Below are 19,312 nucleotides of genomic sequence, written 5' to 3' on the forward strand. Positions count from 1 at the left end.
ATCCTCGAATGGGAATCCTCCAATGCCAATTCCATTTCAAAACTTGGTGGGAATGAACATGAAAATATTTCAACTAAAATAGAATTATATATATAATAGCAGTTAATAATCCCAATTAACTAAAAACAATTCAAAATAAAATGCATTATATATATAATATAATATAATATAATATAATATATAATATATAATATAGTTAGGTAATTATAATGGGTGACCAAAAAATTCCATGAAACCTCTGTATCTTCGTCTAGCTTTAAAAAAGTTGACTCGCACGACCTTTTCCATGGCAATGGCTTCCTCTACACAACCATGAGCTTGCTTCCTCGTTGCCGCCATGCCACTCCAACAGCTTCCCTTCTTCCGCTGTCGTCCTTGATCTTTCAACTCTCCTTCTCCCAACGGTTTGTTTTCTCCTTCATTTCTGCTTCCAGATTCCAAAGTGTTTCTCGGAATCAAGCAAATAAACACAACCAAACCATGCGATTATCACTGCTTCCTGATGGATGGATGCTGCAATCTCTGATTGGACTCCACAGCGCTATTCCTCAATCATATTACCGAACGGCGTCGGTATTCTTTTTCTACTTTTGGACTTCATTGCCTTAATGACAAAGAAAGGTGCGAGGTCAGTGTTTGATGCTTTTTTTTTACTTCTTTTCGGTCAGATGAAGAGTTGTTGATGATCGGATTGTAGCTCAAGATCTCCAGGTGACTCCATTTTTTTCTACTGCAATTTTCTAGACTTTGTATACGGTTTGATTTTCAGGTCATCTGCGTAGCGTAGCGTAGCTTCCTTGTTTCTAGTTTCTCATCGCTTTTGTCTGTTCAGTAGGAAGAACTAACCGGTGAGTCGATCGGAGCCCTATCCTTTTCTGAATGCCAGTCATACTGTAATTTCAAGTTCCGATAAGCTTTTTAATCTCCAGGTTAAGGATCTAAATCTTGTTTGGCTTGTTCTTGATAGTGAACACTTTTCCTTTTGCACGAACAGCTTTTAAGATTCTCCGATTGAATTCTAAAACAAGACAGTGATCACAGTAAAACTTAGGGTTCAACTGATTTTTTTGTTGTTTTTTTCCTCTTCAAATTCATGCAGAAGGTCGATATGTCAGTGTTTCTTCACATCTTGCGTTGCTTTTGCTGTTGTTGTGATGATCCTGATCTTGACAACAATTACCGTGAAATTTATACTGCTAATAGTTCTGAAAGATTCAGAGTTTCCAACGTTCGTGATTCAAGTAGTTATCAAAAAATCCAACCAGATACTTCTGCTGTAACTCCTCTTCTTTATTATGATCATTATCCAAATTATTCCAAGGCAAAAGAGTCGACATTGGAGAAGAGTAGTACAGCATCTTATAATGCCAAGACTTCAAATCTACTGCAGCATTCTAGTAAACCTCAGTCTTCACCTGTATTCCCAAAACCATCTTCCCATACTGCTGCTCCCAACTGTGGGAAATCCAATTCATCTTCCTTCAGAGCTCATTCGCTTTCATCATCGACATTGGAGAAGACTAGTACAGCATCTTATAATGCCAAGACTTCAAGTCCATTGCAGCATTATAGTAAACCTCAGTCTTCACATCCAACTCCATCAGGCTCTATTAGTCCTTCTTCGTCGTCTTCGTCTTCCTTCGGAGCCCATTCGCGTTCATCGTCACTTCTTAGACCTCAAGAGATATCGTATCTACGATCTCCTTCTCCAGTTTCCTCTGACTTAACCCGATCTTCAGTTAACCAACTTGTTTCTTCATCTAAACTGCCAACACCAACTCCAAAGCCCTCTTATTCTCTTCCCTCCCCATCTACTACATCTTTCCCCGAACCTCCTCGAGAGCCGACTCTACATCCAACTTCATCCAGTAAAACAAATGCACAGGAGTACATATTGGATTCTGATAGTTTGTCGACTTTGTACTTAGCTCCTAAGGATATTGAAGATCTGATAAAAAACGACATTGTACCTCATGTTCTGAGAAAACCTCTGTCGCCTTCAACATATAAGTCTTACTTTGCTGCCCTGCTCTATGCTGAGGACTTCTATTATAAGGTCAGCTTGCATTGCGCGTGCTCTTCTCTATGATAGTAGTTTTCGTGTCGGTGTCGATTGATATGCTATATTTTGTTTGTCCTTGTCCAGAAATGGAGTGATTACAAATTGAGAAATGTCAGTTTGGAGCTCCAACAAATAACAATCCATAAAAGACCGAACAAGAAAACAAAGTTCAATGGCCATGAGAAGGTCACTACAACCTTTGTGGCATTTGAGATCGACTCTGTCCCTGAGAGGCGGCCATTTCTCTTGTCAAGGGATTTGGTTCATGCAAGGCTTTGTGAGAGGAAACTTGAGCCATTTCAGGTATTACTTGCTTACTTGAGATGTATTTCAATCTTTGTAGAATACCCATAAAAATTCTAGGACTAGGAAAAAAAAAGACGAACTAGGTTTTTGGTTGGCTCAACTGAACTTGTCTAATCAATGGGAAAAACTTGCCCATCATCAGTAAACTCAGGTTGCAAGAACAAAATTTTCTCACATTTCATTTGAAAAAAATACTTAAAAAGAGTAGCTATAGATGCATGCATTGTCTAAACTAACATCTTATACGTCGAACTCGTAACTAATGCTTGCAATTTTCATGTTGCACAGGGCCTTGTCTACAAAGTTTCCAGGAGTAATTATCAATTAAGGATGAACAACATTCTGTTGGTCAATTTTGGGGAAGACTTCCATTCTCGGCATCGCAAAACCGACAAATACGACATCAGTTTTACCTTCAACAGAGTTTGTTTAAAGAGAGCTCACCAAGCTATAAAAGAAGCGTCTGATTCTTTGCTCCAGAGTTTCCTCTTCCCTAAATCCACGTCCAGAAAAGTCGACCCCTACATCGAAGTTACACGTTCAGGCCAGCAATTACTTGACCCTGCTCAAAAGAATGCAATTCGTCAGATTTTACTCTTACAAGGTTCACCACCTTACCTAATCAGAGGTTCACCCTGTGTTAGCTCTTATGACTGGGCAGAGAATCAAACTAGGAAAATCACGAAAACAGGAGAAGTTGTTGTAGGAGCAGTGTTTCAGATTTACTCAACCTCTCCTAATTGTAAAATTCTGATATGTGCTCCCAGGAATACAACATGTGATGAGTTGATGATATCTTTGAAGAAGGTGATTCCTGAGTCGAACATGTTCCGTGCTATCGCGGCTTTTCGAGAACGAGACGAGGTCCCAGATGACATCTTACCACTGTGTGACTACAACAGGGATCAGGAGTGTTTCGCTTGTCCTGCACTTGACGAGCTCCACAAATACAAGATAATATTCTCGACGTTCATGAGCAGCTTTCGACTACGTACTAAAGGCTCGGCTCCTGGACATTTTAGCCATATTTTTCTGTTGGATGCATCGGCAGCTATCGAGCCTGAGGTGCTAGTTCCCTTGACTAAGTTTGCAATAGATGCTACTAATGTCATAGTTACGGGACAAAGAGGGAATCATCCATATTGGGTACGGTCACAAATTGCTCGAAGACATGGATTGAAGATATCATATTTTGAGAGACTTGAGGAGAGGATGCCATATAGAGGCAATAATCCATCCTTCATTTCAGAGGTATATGAGGAAGATGATGAAAGTGAGGATAGCTTTATATGATGATCAACTACCATCCTAGAACATGGCTTTATGTGATTGTTGTACTATAAGTTGAAAGATGTTAAAACTTTCAAACTATCTATTTTAGTTCTTAAATTTTCACGACCTAGGACGAACAAATGAAAATTAAGCCTTTCAAATTTTCATATAATATCACAACATCTATATCATGAATTGAAAAGAGTTGTTAAATCCTTCTTCTACAGATATCTAGAGGTTTTATTGACACCTCAAATACGACACGAACCTGACCTCCCAAATTTCATCCACATCTTTCTACCCTATAAAAATTTTGGCACGTTTAACCAATCAATACCTTACATATTATATGGTCACACATCTTCCTCCTATGTTGTAGCAGCCATCTGCTTCAGCTTTGCTTGTAAGATCACCCCAGCTTCATCTGCTACTTTTTTCTTTTTAGTAGCAATCTGCATGTTGAAATGGTAAAATAATCAAAATAAACTTTTGCCAAGGAAATAAATGTTAAATTAAATGTATATTTACTCTGTTTTCCCCTGAAACCGAGGCTAGACCCTGCTTGGTTCGAACCCGAAGGTAGCCAACCTCTCTAGTCCTCAAAATAACTTTAGGCCTAAGGTCAGCTCTTCCAAGGGACAGGGACACGGTTTAGTTTAGGATCATTTCTCTCTTAGTTCCTAAGCAAGATTATATGTTATGACGAGGGCATGAGTTCCATAGTCCATCTCATTATCGAAGCATCAAAATTCGAGCTATATAGACTGCTCAAGGACCGAGTCACCAAGGGTCTTGAGCATTAGTCCAACTCCACAAGATTTGTTGTTGCAGGAGGGGGCCAGTGGCCACTATTTAGCTAACTTGGTTTAAGCAAGTTCAGCTATGTTTTGGATACCTCCATGACAAAATCAATCAAAGCTTGGGCCTTGGTCACTATTCGTCACTCAGCGGGAGATGTTGGACTCACCTTAGATTAACTACTCATCTTGATGAGTTGATCAAACTTGTCCTAAATATTTTATGAAGTAAAGGTGGTACATATCAAACGGGCCTAGAAGTACAGCCTCGACTTACGGGTAGTGACCACTAACATAATCTCCTACTTTACAATTTATGAGTACTTTGACTCGATGTCTAGCAGGCTTTTGTTCAAACAGTACACAGTAAATCAGTTCCTCATTTTCCTCTATAACAAAGTGATATGAACCAAAAGACATCAATCATACAATACACTTCAATGAAGATGTGAAGAAAAGATTGTCAAAATTATCAAAAGATGTTTCAATTCATGCTACATTAAAGAAGAATGAAGTTTGATTGTTATAAATTTTGGATGGGTTACAATTTAGAGTAATTTAGAGTTATTTATGATTGATGTCTTTTGGTTCATATCACAAAGACTCCCGAGTAAATTAAATAAAAAAGATCTCTCAATTATTGGGTTTTTTTATAGGAGAGGTGACAGTGAAGTATGAGGAATACTAATGAACAACTGCTGTTCAAGACTTAAGCATGGGTTTTTTGCTCAAGGTGCCACAATAAACCTGTGATGTCCCACGTTGGTTGGGGAGGAGAACAAACTACCATTTATAAGGGTGTGGAAACCTTCCCCTAGTAGACACGTTTTAAAGCCTTGAGGGGAAGCTCGAAAGGGAAAGCCCAAAGAGGACAATATCTGCTAACGGTGGATCTGGACCGTTACAAAACAAATTCAAATAAAAATTCTATCTTATAGAAAGTTATAGCATTGTGGATAACTATATCATGAGAACTAAAGAAATGACTAATGAGAGGATGTTTTCAAGAGTCTTTAAGGATATATCATGGGCTGCTGGGAAAATATTAAACTTCCTGTTTTCACACAACAATTTCCTCTTTACCTTCCTGTTCTCAAAAATATTAAACTTGTTCAATCATTTTTTAAAAAAATAATAAAATTCAAGGTTTTAAAACATTTAAAAAAAAGGAAAAAAAAAACTTTCTTTTTTAGTTTTTAGAACTTGTTAAATTCTACGAACGTTTTTGTGCGGTATTTTATTCACAAGACAAGATGCAGAATTAACATTAAGAAACTACAATACATGGTTCATACATTGACACTTCTTTCACTAGAAAACTTTTTGTTCCAAATTCAACTTCAAAATAGTCATAATACCTCGATTAGTTGGTCAAAATTCGACCTCAGCAATTTGATCTTTCGATCACAGTAATCTTTTCCTTCAGCCATTGTTTTCTGATTCAACCATCAAATCAAACACAATCAAGTCATGAAAATACATTTCCAACACCAATACATAATAAACTGATATTATTGTTGACAAAGCTGGATCATAATTCTTACTCAGTGAATCATAAGATCCTAACTGATGATAACAATCAGCATAAATTTATGTTTATAAACAAGAACAAATTCAGATAGGTTTGAAGATTGATATAGATAAAGCACCATATTTAGAAGGTAAATCAGATAAGGGGCCCATTTAATAATCATTTGATATCGGTTTTTGAAAATTAAGCTTATAAACACTACTTCCACCTATGAATTTCTTTATTTTGTTACCTACTTTCTAATAATGTTCTGAAAATTCATGTGAAAATACTAAGAATTTAAGTATTGCCATATTGGCAACGGAAAGCGAAAGTAAACCAGCATGCATCACTCAACAGAAGGCACCACACTACATTGTGAATAACAAGTAATTCATGACATTTTGTAATACAAGGACATCAGCCATGTGTCGGAAAACGAAGATCAATTTTCAGCTACACCAGTCTCGTTGCTGAATGAAATCAAATGAACACTGAATAGAATTTCAACCTTTTTTTTTTTTTTTTTTTTTTTTTTTTNACACCTGATGCAAGAACAAAATCAACCAAGAATTGAACAATATCAACCAAACAATCAGGTTCAAAAGTCCACCAAACCGACCTCAATGAAGTATCCAGTGCCTACATCCACCAAGACCTTATCGGCATCATCGAGCGTTCCAGGAACATAAAGCGAAGCAGTAAGAGGCACCAACATCTTCTTGCCTATGCATTAAGAAGAGAAAAAAAAAAAAAAAAAAAACAAATCAACAATCAGCACAATCGAGCAAACACAACAGACTATTTCCCAGCCTCGTCGAAGAATCACAACAAATAATCAACGACGAAACAAAACCATATAAAAACGAAGGAGGAATCGCAGATTACAACACGAACCAACAAACTTACTTACACCAACTTCTAGCAGTAAGAACAGAGAAAAGAACCTTGAGGGCGGAGCGAGAGGTCGTGAAGAGCAGCGGTGGCAATGTCGAGGCGAGAAGTGGCTGTGCGAATGTTGTTGAGGCTATCGTGAAGGAGATTGACTTCCATATCAGTCTGTTCCTTGAAGGCTTTTAGCTGCTCGACACTCATCTTCTCCAACTCCAACGATCTCACCCCTTCGCCGGCGCTACCTCCTTTTCTCGACGCCATTGCTTCTCCTCGAGGTCGGATTCAATGGACTCTCTCAAATATATTTTAGCTCATTACTATAAATGAGAAATTATCAGTTTATAATTCTAATTTGAGAAATTAAATTTAAATTAAATTTCTTCAAATTATGATTTTTCTTTAAAGAAATAAACTTTATTCAATTAGATTTTTCTCACATTTAATTCTTTAATTTGGATTTTTTTTTTTTTTTTTTTTTTTTTTTTTTTTTTNTATAAAGAGAGTGAGAAATGAAAAATAAGAGGGAAAATTTAGAAAACCGTTGTCCCAATTCCTCTCTTCATCTCCCTCCCCTCTCTTCTTCACACGCACATCAGCCGGTGACCACCACCGCCCGGCGCACGAACGGCGTATTTTCCTCCAGCAACCTGTTCCACGGCGTTCCGACATCTTCTTCTTCTTCTCCCTCCAGCGAACTTCTCTTCTCCGGTGAGGCTCTAGGGCGGTGCGCTACACGAACTCGCTGCAGTGACGACAGAAACCAACGGACCTGTTCCACGGCGTTCCGACATCTTCTTCTTCTCCCTCCAGCGAACTTCTCTTCTCCGGCGAGGCTCCACGGCAGTGCGCTACACGAATTCGCTGCAGTGACGACAGAAACCAGCGGCGTTCACCCCCTCGTTGGGTCTGTTTATTGTGTGCCAACATGCTGTGTGTTTTAATTGCGTTATAATTATGATTTAAATTGTCGATGTGTTTGAATCGTATGTGTTCAGTATGTTTAAGTATGTTGTAATGTCGTGGCGATATTGTACGGACTAGCATGCTGAGGTGTTGTTGTATGATTTTGTTTATGAGCATATTTTTTGAGAATGTTTGAATTATTGTATGGGTTATGTTGAGTGCATGTCGCTGTTTTATGTGGTTTTGACATAAAGCATAGTTTAGAAGCATGTTATAGCACTCATGCATTCTAGTGAGATTGTGTGAGAAAGAGGTCTGAGGGTTGTGCGTATAAAGAAATGTTGGGTGAATATCAAGTGCGTCGGTCAAATGGTTGTGTCGCCGTTGGATTTAGATGAACATCGATGGCCTTGTTTGAAAATAGTTAGGGTCGGTGCGATGAGTCTAGAAAGACAAGTAGTGGGGATTGTTGAGAACGTTGATGATCTTGGATAAAAATCTATTGGGGTCGATGAAGTGATTCGGTGACTCTGGTTAAAATCAGTTGGGGTCAATAGAAAGCGTTGATGGTCTTGGATAAAATCAGTTGGGGACGATGAAGAATGTCGGTGACCCTGGATAACATTAGTTGGGTCAACGTACCTTGAAGGTGTCGGTCGCAGGAAGCCTTGTGAGAGCTAAATTGTGGGAATTGAGTGAGCTTGAGTAGAGATTGAGTATGCATTACATGATGTGAGTAGCATGATGTTTGCCTTGTATACTGTTTTGTGGCTCTTCACAGGTGTGAGCAACTTACCAGTACGTGTTGTGTACTAAATTATGTAGGTGATGATAAGTATTACAAACCTGCGCTGAAGAGGAGATATGAAAAGAAGAGCCATTAGCTAATTGAACTCTTTTTAGGAGTTGCTTCCGTTGTGCTTAGTCTAGTTGATTTACCTTTTATAGCTGGGTTAGTGTCGTGACATTGCTGTTAGTTCATCCTTTTATGGTTTGTCTTTAAGTTCGGGTTGAAATTTTTGCGTTGGAGTTTTTATTGTTGTTCTGAAGTTGAGTTGTACTTAGTGGCTTATGGAAATGAATGTTTTCTTTAATTTGAGTTTGGTTCTTTAGTGTGGTTAGTTTGATGTTTTTAATCCTGAAACTCTAGTTTGCTCAGGTTCCTTAAGCAAAGAGTAGAATGTTAGTTTGTTTCAAATATTTGGACATTGTACTTCAGGCTAGTTAGGTATGAAAGTTTGGTAAGGTTCCTAGTTTAGTGTGAAATTTGGGGATGTTACATTTGTGTTTAGAAACACTGCCCATATCCTCAGCTTCAATTTTACTTTTTACCTTTTAGACATGTACTGTGAACTTTTATTTACGATTTCTTACCAACTAAAAAGGAATCAGAAGGTTTCATAACGTCCAAAGGTTTCTGGTTGGTGCAGGCAAACTCGAGGCTTCATTTATGGACCCTTTTGATGAAATTCTTTCTGATCCTGGTTTCACATGTAAGCTTTACATTCATCAGTTTGTGCATTTCTATTTTCTTGATAATGAATAATTGATATTGGTTTTTCCCAGCCCGAACTGGGGGTAGATTTCAACCAAAGATCAAACCACGTCCTAAAAAGCAAACTTTGGCTCCACAGTTGTCCACAGTATCTCAAGATAAGAAGGTAAGACCTATGCAGTATCTTTTGTTGGCTTAAGTGATGGATGGTCAACTTTGCTGGGACATTTATGAAACTGTTTCTATGAATCTACTTTATTTGCAGGGAACAACATCGGATGCTAAATCTTGTCATGATGGTAGAGGAAACACAAAATCAATCAAGTCGTCATCCCAACTTCCTGTAATAGAGGAGAACAAGGAATCTGAAGATGATTTGCTCTTGGCTACCGTAAGATCTGATTTCATTGGTTGTTCACATCACACCTCTGTGGAAAGTGCTATAATCGTACAATTTACTAATTATTATTTAGCCATGTTCAGTGCCAGAACACCAGAAATTTGGCCATATGGATTTCTCTATTCTAGTATCACCATATATTATTTCATTTGTAAGTTTAATTTGGTGAGGAAAATTGTTGTTTCCAGGTAGACTGTACGCTGCTTGATTTGGATTCTTGTGGTGGTATTCTTCCTTCAGGTTCTACTATCGATGGTAAGTACTAGTTCAAAACATTCGTTGAAATTATGATGGTGTGGTATATAGGAAAATATATTTATTAAATACTTTAGATTGAATTATAAAATTGGTCCTTATAGTTTGGGCAAAGTTTCAATTTAGTTTCTATGGCTTGGGCTTAGTTTTAATTTGATCCTTATGGTTTGAATTTAGTTTCAATTTAATCTCTCTGTCTAAAATGTTTGAACTTGATCCCTATGGTTTAGCAAAACTTTACAAATCATCCTTGGCGTCATTATTGGTGGGGTTTTGAGGTTGATAGAACATAATTTAGGGGCTGTTTTTTAGATTTAACCAAACCATGTGGAAAATTAAAACTTTCAATATTATAAAGACCAAATTGAAGCTAACACAAACCATTGGGATTAATTGAAACTTTAAAAATAATAGGGATCAAATTTAAAATTTTCCATTCCATAGGGCCTAATTTTGTAATTTATCCAATATCTTATAATATGAATTTTTCTTTCCAAATATCCAAGTACGTGAAAATTACAATTTAATTTTACTTGTGAATTGAATGGTATGAGTTTCAACTTGACATCCAATATAACCCAAAAAGATGGTTGTTGCAGCATTTTGATCTTTAGAGAAATTCCCAAATTTCTCATCGGTTTCAATTATTTGGTAGGACTTTAATAGCAAGGGGTAATATCAGAATTAGTTAGGTAGCTTGTTGCAGTTTTGTTAGAGATCATTTGTTATAACTAAGAGGGTTGGTCTTGGAGGGAGGTAAGTAATATTGCTGTGGAGTCTTGAGTGAGCTCTAGATTCTATGGTCCTAGTAGCTTCAGTTACTTTGGAGTTTCTTACTGTATTTTCTTATTCTTTTATCTTTCAATATAATTTCCAAGTCTTATTATTTGGTTTCTAACATTGTCATTGACACAAGTATTCGATATTCCATTGATGTTCAAGATGGAGTGACTGATGCAATTGATACCACTACTCTCTCCTTAGGTCCAGTTGGAGTAGAAAATCTTACCGATGATAGCAAAAATTCGGGAATATTGAACTATTCCCATTCAAGTGCCTCTAGAGCTCATGAAGCTACGGTTCTGGGTCAAAGTGGACTAGGATCAATCCAGCCTGAGGATGGGCATTCCAATGATGGTAAAATAGCAGGGCAGGTATGGGCTAATTATTCGTGTATTTTGTAGAGGAGTCATTGTTTTAGGTACAACTTTTTTTTCCTCAATTCTGTACTAATAATCATTTTATTTTCAGAATACAGATGTATTTTATGAATTGGAATGGCTAGATGATTTTCATAGCCAACCAAAGAATGAAGCAGGTGAGTAATTGACATTTCTCATCTCTCATTTCCTCTGTAGTTCTTGGTCTAATGTTTGTTCTCTGACATCTAAAGATCCTTCAAGCCTTAAGCAAGCAACAATTTCCAATGAGGACGGAGATTTGGATAAACAAAGGTTGGAAGTAGAGGTGAAAGTCTTGTTTTGTTAACAAGTGGAGTTAGTTCTTTTAAAGCATCTTTCTTCACTCGTTCACATATGGTCGAGGTTTCAGGAATGTGGAGCAGGGGCTAATATCACCAGGGATACAATAAGTTCTGGGACCACTACTCCCTCTGGTAAAACAAATTCAACCAACTTTTCTGTTTTATTTGGTTTTGAAATATGCGCTTTAGTTAAATAATTTAAATTCATTTTGTTTTCAGAACAACCCGCTTGCAAGTATATACCAAAGCCCAAAATGAGAATTGCAGGAGACAGTTGCACACAAAGCTCTCAGCCAGAAATCTCTAATACGCTTCCACCATCTCCACAAGTTATTTCTTGTGATACTAGGTGCATGCATGAAGCCTCAATTGGTACCCATTCAGATGGTGTTCTTAATGATTCATCGATCAACTTTGATGACTACTCTCCTGTCAACCAGCACATTGAAGCACCTGTTAATGTAGAGTCATTAGCATATGACTCTTATGGTGACATACTGGTAGATGATTTTAATTCAGATGATCAGGATGAGATGTTAAGAGAAGAGGTAATGTAAATGACTGTTGAAATGTGTAATTAAATATTCAATTGTTTTGAGTTTGTGCGGTTCTGTTTGGTTGTTTTAATTTTTTATTTTTGTAATTGAGTTCTTAGGGTGGTAAGAATGGTGAAGAAGACCCTTCGAGTCGATCAAATATGTCTCAGCAGCAAGAGATGTTCCCCCCAGTTGGTGAAGAAATTGAGCATAGCAAAACTTCGAGGAAGTTGAGACAGCAGGTTTCTCATCAACTTGATGATCCAGAAGATGGTGTTGATGATTTCCCTAGTGAACGCTTTAGTAATTGTGATATACATGGAGATGGCTATAAAAAAAATGAAACCTCAAAAGGACGTCGAGGAACAAAAACTAAAACAAAGTCATTGAAACCTTCTAGTGATAATGAAAAACCAACTCGGAAGCGCAAGGAGGCTAATAAAGCAGTTCCAGATTTGCAAGCTGAAAAGCGTCCTAAGAAGTTCTCCCATTCAACTCGCCGGAATAGAAGGCAAGGTAACTGTTTCTCTAGCTGCCTATGCTTTAAATCTTTCTGGCTGCCAACGTTATATATCTCTTGCAATTACTCTGTATAGTTAATGTAGTAATGTGCTTTTGTCGGATCATTAATTATTTTCTGCTTCTAAAGTAAACAAGGTTTTGCTTGAAACTCCGGAGGATGAAATTGACTTTCAAAAAATAAGTTTTAGGGATCTCATTATTTATCACGAGCACAAGGAGAAATTAGAGGTACTTATTCTTTTTAACATCTCTCAAGTTTCACAGGACTGATGATTTTATTTTCTTTGGTTGGTGTGTTTTAGCTCTTTTTCTTCGTCACATTCACTAACGAGATTCCTTGGGGCCTGTTGTTTCTAATGTAGAAAAAAGAGGCAACCACAAGGCAATCGGCAACCAATCAAAGGTCCAAAACTTTTATCTCATCTTTGCTTCATCGCTATAAATTGTTTATTATGAAAAGAACTGTAATGATTTATTGTCATTATTTTTTATAAAAAAAAGATAAGCATATTTCATTATCATTATTTTGGAAAGATATATTGGTTGTAGTGAGATACTACTGGACTTTTATGTTTCTGTCTTTTTCTCGTGTTATTTTCTGTTGGCTTCATGCATGTATGTTTGTAGATATGCCAATGTATTTGCATATGTAACATGTATTTTTGAATATGAAGAGTATGTGAACTTGATTTTCTTTTTTTCTTTTTCTTTTGTAAATTACAAGTTTAGTCCCCAAACTTTGATATTTGTGTCCATCTTATCTTTGAACTTTCAAAATTGTCTAATAGATCTCTAAAATTTTAGGCCTAATAGAAATTTTCAATTTTGTCTAATAGATACTTGACAAATTCGTAATTTTTAAAAATGAATTCTTCTATTATATATAAATGTTATTTTCTTCCCATTGAATCTTAAACTTTCAATTTTGTATTAGACTTAAAAGAATATTTTAAAAAAAAATTAAGAACTAAAATTTTCAAGTTTGAAAGTTCATAGACCAAATAGACACGAACTTATTCATGGCCTAAATTTGTAATTTAATATATTTTTTTCTTTTTGGTTTATTTCATGCTCTGAACTGGTTTCATTTTTTGTTAAAATTAAAATATGTATGATGTAATGCATTATAAATTATATAATATTGTAAAACAATAATTATACAAAATTTATAATATAAAATATGTTAAATTAAATTATTTGATGATAGTTGAGATTCAATATAATATTTAGTGGTAACTATAACTATATCTTATGGTTTATAAATAGTGAACACATTTTTAAGAACTTTTTAATTGGAATCCAATTTCTAAATTTCCTGCCAAACACAGACAAAAACACTAGAAACATAAAATACTATTATGTTTTTCATTACAATAAAATTTCATTGAATTTATTGTTTTCAAATTTCTGCTTTTAGATCACCAACCAAACGTACTCATACTTTTCATTGGTATTTGAGTTTCATTTGTGATCTCATTCAGAAGAGATTTCTACTTAAAGGAAAACCCAAACCCTCTTTCCAATTGAAGAACCTTTTGCAATTCTCGTTGTTTTTGAGTGTGGGAAGAGTCTGTTGTAACTGATTGGGCTTTTATTGTCTCTCATGAATATCTTGCTCATATCATAAGTATGCCTTAAAAGTGTTATCTTTTAAAGAATATTGTTGTTGTCTCTCAATTCACTCAAGTTTGTCACTTGTGCATAGGCAAAGTTAAATGTTTCTACTTTAAAAGGGTTTTTGATCTCGGACAAACTTTCTTTTATTCGAGTCAAGTCTGTCTACTTCGCTTCTCGTTGTTGATTTACTTTCTTCTTGTATATATATTTTTGCCTTTATGTAGGTTTTATTCTTTCTTTCTTCATCTTTTTTTTTTATATATATATACTCCTTTCTTGTTCTTTTATGTCCAGAACCGATACTGTCGGTGAGGAGATTTACAATGATGGAGAGGAAAGCCTTGCTGATGAACAAGGTAGAGGTACCGATGATGATGAAACGCCTGATGTAGTTGACATGACTTCTGCTTACTTTAATTACCATTCATTCATGGACAAAACATCACGTACAAAGTGGTCAAAGCATGATACAGAACGTTTTTATGAGGTAATTACACCTCTTTTTTCCTCAATAATGTTCGTGATATTATTTGATTGGTTTGGTTTGGGACACTTAACATATGATACTAAAGAATTGCATTGTCTTTTGTGTAGAAAGTGTTATGAAACTCTTGGTATTCGATCTAAAATATCTTGTTGAAGAATAAGACTTTTAGATCTAAATTATTCAAGAATTCCAAAAAAGATTACCCTGATGATCCAGAGTAAAGAAAATTCGTTTCTAAACTCGTGATTTGAATCACAAGACAAGAGGTTTGATCAATTTCACTTCAATGACTCTGGCATGCAAGTTATAAACAGAAGAATTTGCAAAGTAGAAACTTAGCTCTCACAAAGCAAAAATAGAAACTCTATTCTTTTCAATTCCAAAATGTGATGTCTACAAGGAAAGAAAAGATGGCTTTATATAGTCTTTGACAACCTTAACCTATGCGAGTTAAATGCACACATAACCTTCATATTAAAATGGCTAGTTAATGAGAAATACTCATAATCTCCCTATTAAAATAGCTAGTAGATGATGGAATATGATAACCTATATGTGTTACAATATAACCTTAATCCCATATTAAAAACTAGCTTGAATGACAAACAAATATTGAAATTAAAATTAAAATAATGCAATAAAAGAAATGTGCTATTTTGTAACCATCCCGGGACTAAGTTCCATAAATTCAACTATGTGACCAAGCCTGTTGTAACGTCCTTGTAATGGAACCTTGAGGTATGGAAATGGAAATTCCTGGGTCATGGTTCATATTAGAAAAGGTACTATTTTCTAGTTGGGAGGGGAGCTGAATTGTAGAACTTGTGTCCCAACAATGGGGCGTGATAGATGATTATCCTCTAAATCTTCTCTTTTCTAATATTTATAGAATCTCCCATGTGAAGGGTTGCCTGTTCAGCGGTTGTTGGATTGACATGGAATAAACCTGGAATCCTCATCTAAAAAGATATCCACCCCCCGCCAAAGAACCCTTGGTTGGTTTAGATAAATCCAAGTTTTCAATGGGCCGAGATTAATCATTTGAAGATCCACCTATTCTTGAGCAACCCTTTTAATTTGCAAGCTAGAAATCTGTGGTCAAATGTTATCAATGCAATGAGAATTTGGTTTGAGAAGAACTAGAGAGTCTTGCAGGAAGAATTTTTCTAGTCAACATTCTCATAGCTTCAACTTTGTTCGGAAGTTCCATAAGTCTTTCATGCATCATGCATCATGCATCATGCATCAATATTAGAAAAGGTCTTCATTCTTTAAAAAATTCTTTTAGCTTTGTGACTACGCATTTTCTGGTTGTATTTGTTTTTTTTTTTTTAAATTCTCTCCTTAGGGAAGTTTTTATCCCTCGAATATTTTCATTATATCAAGGAGAAGTTGTTTCTTGTTCAAATAAATAAATAAAAATAATGAAAGAAAGGCCATCTACAAGAATCTATTATGGGTCAGAATCTGTTTGGATCAACAAAGGGAAGGAAACTAGTTCTTATATTAATAATTTATTGATCAGTTAGCTAGAGTTGAGTGGTTATGAACAGAATGATGGAGGGGCATTGTTCCCGATCCCCTCTTGGGGTGGGAAGTTTGTGTTCTTTGGCAGATTCTTTGCCGTTTTGTGATCTATTAGGTCGGAATGAAAAAAGAGAATGTTGTTACGTTTGGCTATATTGTGAAAATATGCGTGGGGTCAACGTATGCGTGGGGTCAACGTATGTTGGTGTTCTATTGTGAAAATAAGCAGATTCTAGACTTTTTCCCCACATTGATCCTTTACTTTTTGTTACCAAAAGTGGGGACTCTTTCTTGGAGCCTTTTCTTTTCTTTTTAGTTCTACTAATTAGTAAAACATTTTTGTAGTCCTTTTGGCCTTAGGTTTGTTGCCTTGGCCATTTGTATTTGGTTAAAAAAAAATTTAGGTCCTGATATTTTCATTGAAACAGTTAAACAATTAGGAATGTCATCATCTTTTGGAATCATTTGGAAGATTTTAACATCTGAAATATGTTTAGCATTAAACTTAACTCTTCGTTCACTTACTTTATAGGCTGTTCGACAATTTGGAACGGATTTTTGTATGATACAACAATTGTTTCCAGGCCGAACACGGCATCAAATTAAACTAAAATTCAAAAATGAAGAACGTCATCATCCATTTCGCCTATCTGATGCTATAACTAATCGTGCCAAAGGTAATACCTGTTTCATTTTCGTTTTTTCCTGAACTCTGTCCAATTGTGATTTATTTCTTTCTTGTTCTTGTTTTTTTCCCTTTAATTATCTTTTGGTTCGATGATGGTCTTACAGTCAAGTTTTTTGCAGACCACTCCCAATTTTTATCGTTGATTGGGCAGCTGCAAGAAGCTGCTAATAAGGCAAAACACGAGTCCAATGAAGACGAGTTGACTGAAATTTCTGGGGATGAGGAGCTGGGAGAGTTGGCACCTGAAACTAACGTATGCCTTCTTTCTCTTGTTCTCCTGTCCTTAGATTTCTTCTAACAGGATGCAAGCGTGATATATGGTGCCAAAATCTATATCAATACCGACTCTATTTTGGTCAGACTTTGTCAAAAAAAAATTTTTTTTCCCGGTTTCTACTTGGGCCTTTCGGGTACACACCTATTTCCTCTTGGTGTTCTCTTTTCCTCATAATCTTATGATTTATCAAAATGGTTATTGCATTTGGAGACTGGAAGAAGGAATAGAGATTGACGAGTAGGTTATTCGTGTAATTTAATCTCTGATGGTTTGTGTGAACAGGAGGAAGAAGTGGCAAAACCTGGAGAAGTGGAGGACACAAAAATGGAAGAATTTGTTGGTGAAATTCACAGTCCATTGAAGGCTGATGAAAGTGATGATGATGACCCTCATAGATGGGATGAATATAAATTTGACTATTAGTTAACCTTATTTATAATCAGATCAATGCATGGCTATTAGATTATTTGTATTGATCAATTGTTGGTGGGTGGCCCTTGGGACATTCTTAACTTTTTGTTCATAACCCTTGAGATCAGAGTGTTCTAGTGTTGTCTAGAGGTGTATAATTTTTCTTTTCTTTTCTTTTTTTTTTGTATATATATGTGTACACACTTTAAATATCGTTTCCCTACAAGATTTTCTGTCAAAATATATGCAAGAAATGTAGGGGACTATATCTCAACTAGTCTCATCTCTAGTATTGTACAAGATCATTGCTAGAGTTCTCTCCTACAGGTTTAAGAAATTTCTTCCTTGTACTAAAACTTTTGTGGTTGATAGATTATTGATGATTCTTTCTTTCATAGCCAAAAAAGCAAGGGATGATGGTCAATACAGAGGAAATGGATTCGAGGGTGTATCCCAGCTCCAAAATTCTCAACATCATTAATGGCTGCTTCAGGAGGAGAGATTCTTGCTACCAGAGGTTTTCCACAAGGTGATCTCCTCTCCCATTTCTTCTTTATATTGATTCTTGCTGCTAGAGGTTTTGGATAGAGTGATCTTGTGATGTTCCATGTTGGTTGGGGAGGAGAACAAAACACCATTTATGAGGACCTTCCACTAGCAGATATGTTTTAAAGCCTTGAGGGGGAGCTTGAAAGGAAAAGCCCAAAAAAGACAATATCTGCTAGCAGTGAATCTAGGATGTTATAGATCCTTTCTCCCATTCCTTCTTTATATTGATTATAGATTGCTTTAGTCGATTTATGATACATATGGTAAATAAATAGATGATAAAAAGCTTGGTAATAGGAAAAAGACTCTTTAGATATGCATCACCTATTATTTACCGACATTATAATTCTTTTCTAATTACTCGGTGTGAAACCACCATAAATTTGGATCATTTAGAATCAATAGGGAGGATGAAGAATGTTTATAGGTTAGGTTAGTCCTATTATATTAGGCTCAACTCAATTATTGGAGTCAGAAGGCCCGAACCTTTTGAAACTGTCTCCTGTACCATGTCCTTGAAGGGAACCCTTTCCAAAAGGAAAATTTTCCATTTTAATGGAAGAAAACCGTAAACTCACCAACCTAAGAACATTTTCTGGGACCCACAGTCATGGCTGACCGATTCAAGTCAACGAACCAAAAGCTCAGTGTAGGGTTGGCCCACTTGAATACTGTAGGCCCATAGTGTGGGTCACTTGTTTGATTGTATGGACCCATTAAGAATGGCCCATATCCACAAAATTGAGAAACGAAATTCAAGAGAATGATTATACCATGGGTCCGTGGGTCCATTAAGAATGGCCCATTAAAGTATGGGTTGCCTGCTTGTATGGCCCATTAAGAATGGCTTATCCACAAAACTGGGAAACGAAATTCAAGAGATGGACACCCACTCGAATACCGTGGGCCCATAAAAGTGTAGGTTGGCCCACTCGAATACGGTGGGCCCATTAATGTGGGTCAGCTGCTTGTAAGGACCAATTAAGAATAGCCCATAGATACAAAACTAGGAAACGAAATTCAAAAGACTGATTGTGGGCCCATGAAAGTGTAGGTTGGCCCACTGGCCCACTTGAATACCGTGGGCCAATTAAGAATATAGCCCATATCCACAAAATTGGGAAACAAGATTCATGAGAATGATTGTCGGCTCACTTTGTGTACCGTGGGCCCATTAAGAATGGCCCATATCCACAAAATTAGGAATCGAGATTCAAGAAAGTGATTGTAGGCCCAGTTTGCTTACCGCGGGCCCATGGGCCCACCGAAGAATGATTCATAGCCATGCAAGAACTGAGATTTTGACCCAAAATGGTCCCCA

At 36.3% G+C, this 19,312-nt stretch overlaps 3 protein-coding genes across 17 annotated transcripts; 2 read left to right on the top strand and 1 right to left on the bottom strand.

Annotated features, from left to right (window-relative positions):
• Positions 1-182: 182 nt before the first annotated feature.
• LOC111808228 (probable RNA helicase SDE3) lies at positions 183-3,835 on the top strand. Of its 13 annotated transcripts, XM_023694088.1 has the most exons (6): positions 183-573; positions 669-711; positions 833-848; positions 1,100-2,056; positions 2,147-2,365; positions 2,657-3,835. In XM_023694088.1, the coding sequence occupies exons 4-6, from the start codon at positions 1,109-1,111 to the stop codon at positions 3,659-3,661; spliced, it is 2,172 nt and encodes a 723-aa protein (XP_023549856.1). In that variant the 5' UTR covers positions 183-573; positions 669-711; positions 833-848; positions 1,100-1,108; the 3' UTR covers positions 3,662-3,835. The 13 variants fall into 13 exon arrangements, with proteins under 13 accessions (XP_023549856.1, XP_023549854.1, XP_023549847.1 ...); XM_023694086.1 differs by having other exon boundaries at positions 183-711; XM_023694079.1 differs by having other exon boundaries at positions 833-2,056.
• On the bottom strand, positions 2,460-7,170 carry LOC111808230 (probable prefoldin subunit 5). Its single transcript, XM_023694091.1, has 5 exons — positions 6,895-7,170; positions 6,570-6,673; positions 5,796-5,873; positions 3,978-4,092; positions 2,460-2,930 (listed from the first exon to the last, which is right to left on the bottom strand). Exons 1-4 carry the CDS (start codon positions 7,100-7,102, stop codon positions 4,009-4,011), a joined length of 474 nt encoding a protein of 157 aa, XP_023549859.1. The 5' UTR covers positions 7,103-7,170; the 3' UTR covers positions 2,460-2,930; positions 3,978-4,008.
• A 210-nt stretch (positions 7,171-7,380) lies between these two features.
• LOC111808227 lies at positions 7,381-17,712 on the top strand. Of its 3 annotated transcripts, none has more exons than XM_023694074.1 (17): positions 7,381-7,745; positions 9,175-9,237; positions 9,311-9,405; positions 9,505-9,630; positions 9,828-9,894; positions 10,879-11,048; positions 11,146-11,212; positions 11,288-11,361; positions 11,446-11,509; positions 11,597-11,925; positions 12,033-12,429; positions 12,563-12,663; positions 12,798-12,838; positions 14,347-14,539; positions 16,599-16,743; positions 16,874-17,007; positions 17,314-17,712. In XM_023694074.1, the coding sequence occupies exons 2-17, from the start codon at positions 9,195-9,197 to the stop codon at positions 17,452-17,454; spliced, it is 2,187 nt and encodes a 728-aa protein (XP_023549842.1). In that variant the 5' UTR covers positions 7,381-7,745; positions 9,175-9,194; the 3' UTR covers positions 17,455-17,712. The 3 variants fall into 3 exon arrangements, with proteins under 3 accessions (XP_023549842.1, XP_023549843.1, XP_023549844.1); XM_023694075.1 differs by lacking the exon at positions 7,381-7,745 and adding an exon at positions 7,972-8,476; XM_023694076.1 differs by lacking the exon at positions 7,381-7,745 and adding an exon at positions 8,630-8,696.
• Positions 17,713-19,312: the final 1,600 nt, after the last annotated feature.

Source organism: Cucurbita pepo, chromosome LG13, assembly GCF_002806865.2.
Source record: "Cucurbita pepo subsp. pepo cultivar mu-cu-16 chromosome LG13, ASM280686v2, whole genome shotgun sequence".
NCBI classification, from domain to species: domain Eukaryota; kingdom Viridiplantae; phylum Streptophyta; class Magnoliopsida; order Cucurbitales; family Cucurbitaceae; genus Cucurbita; species Cucurbita pepo.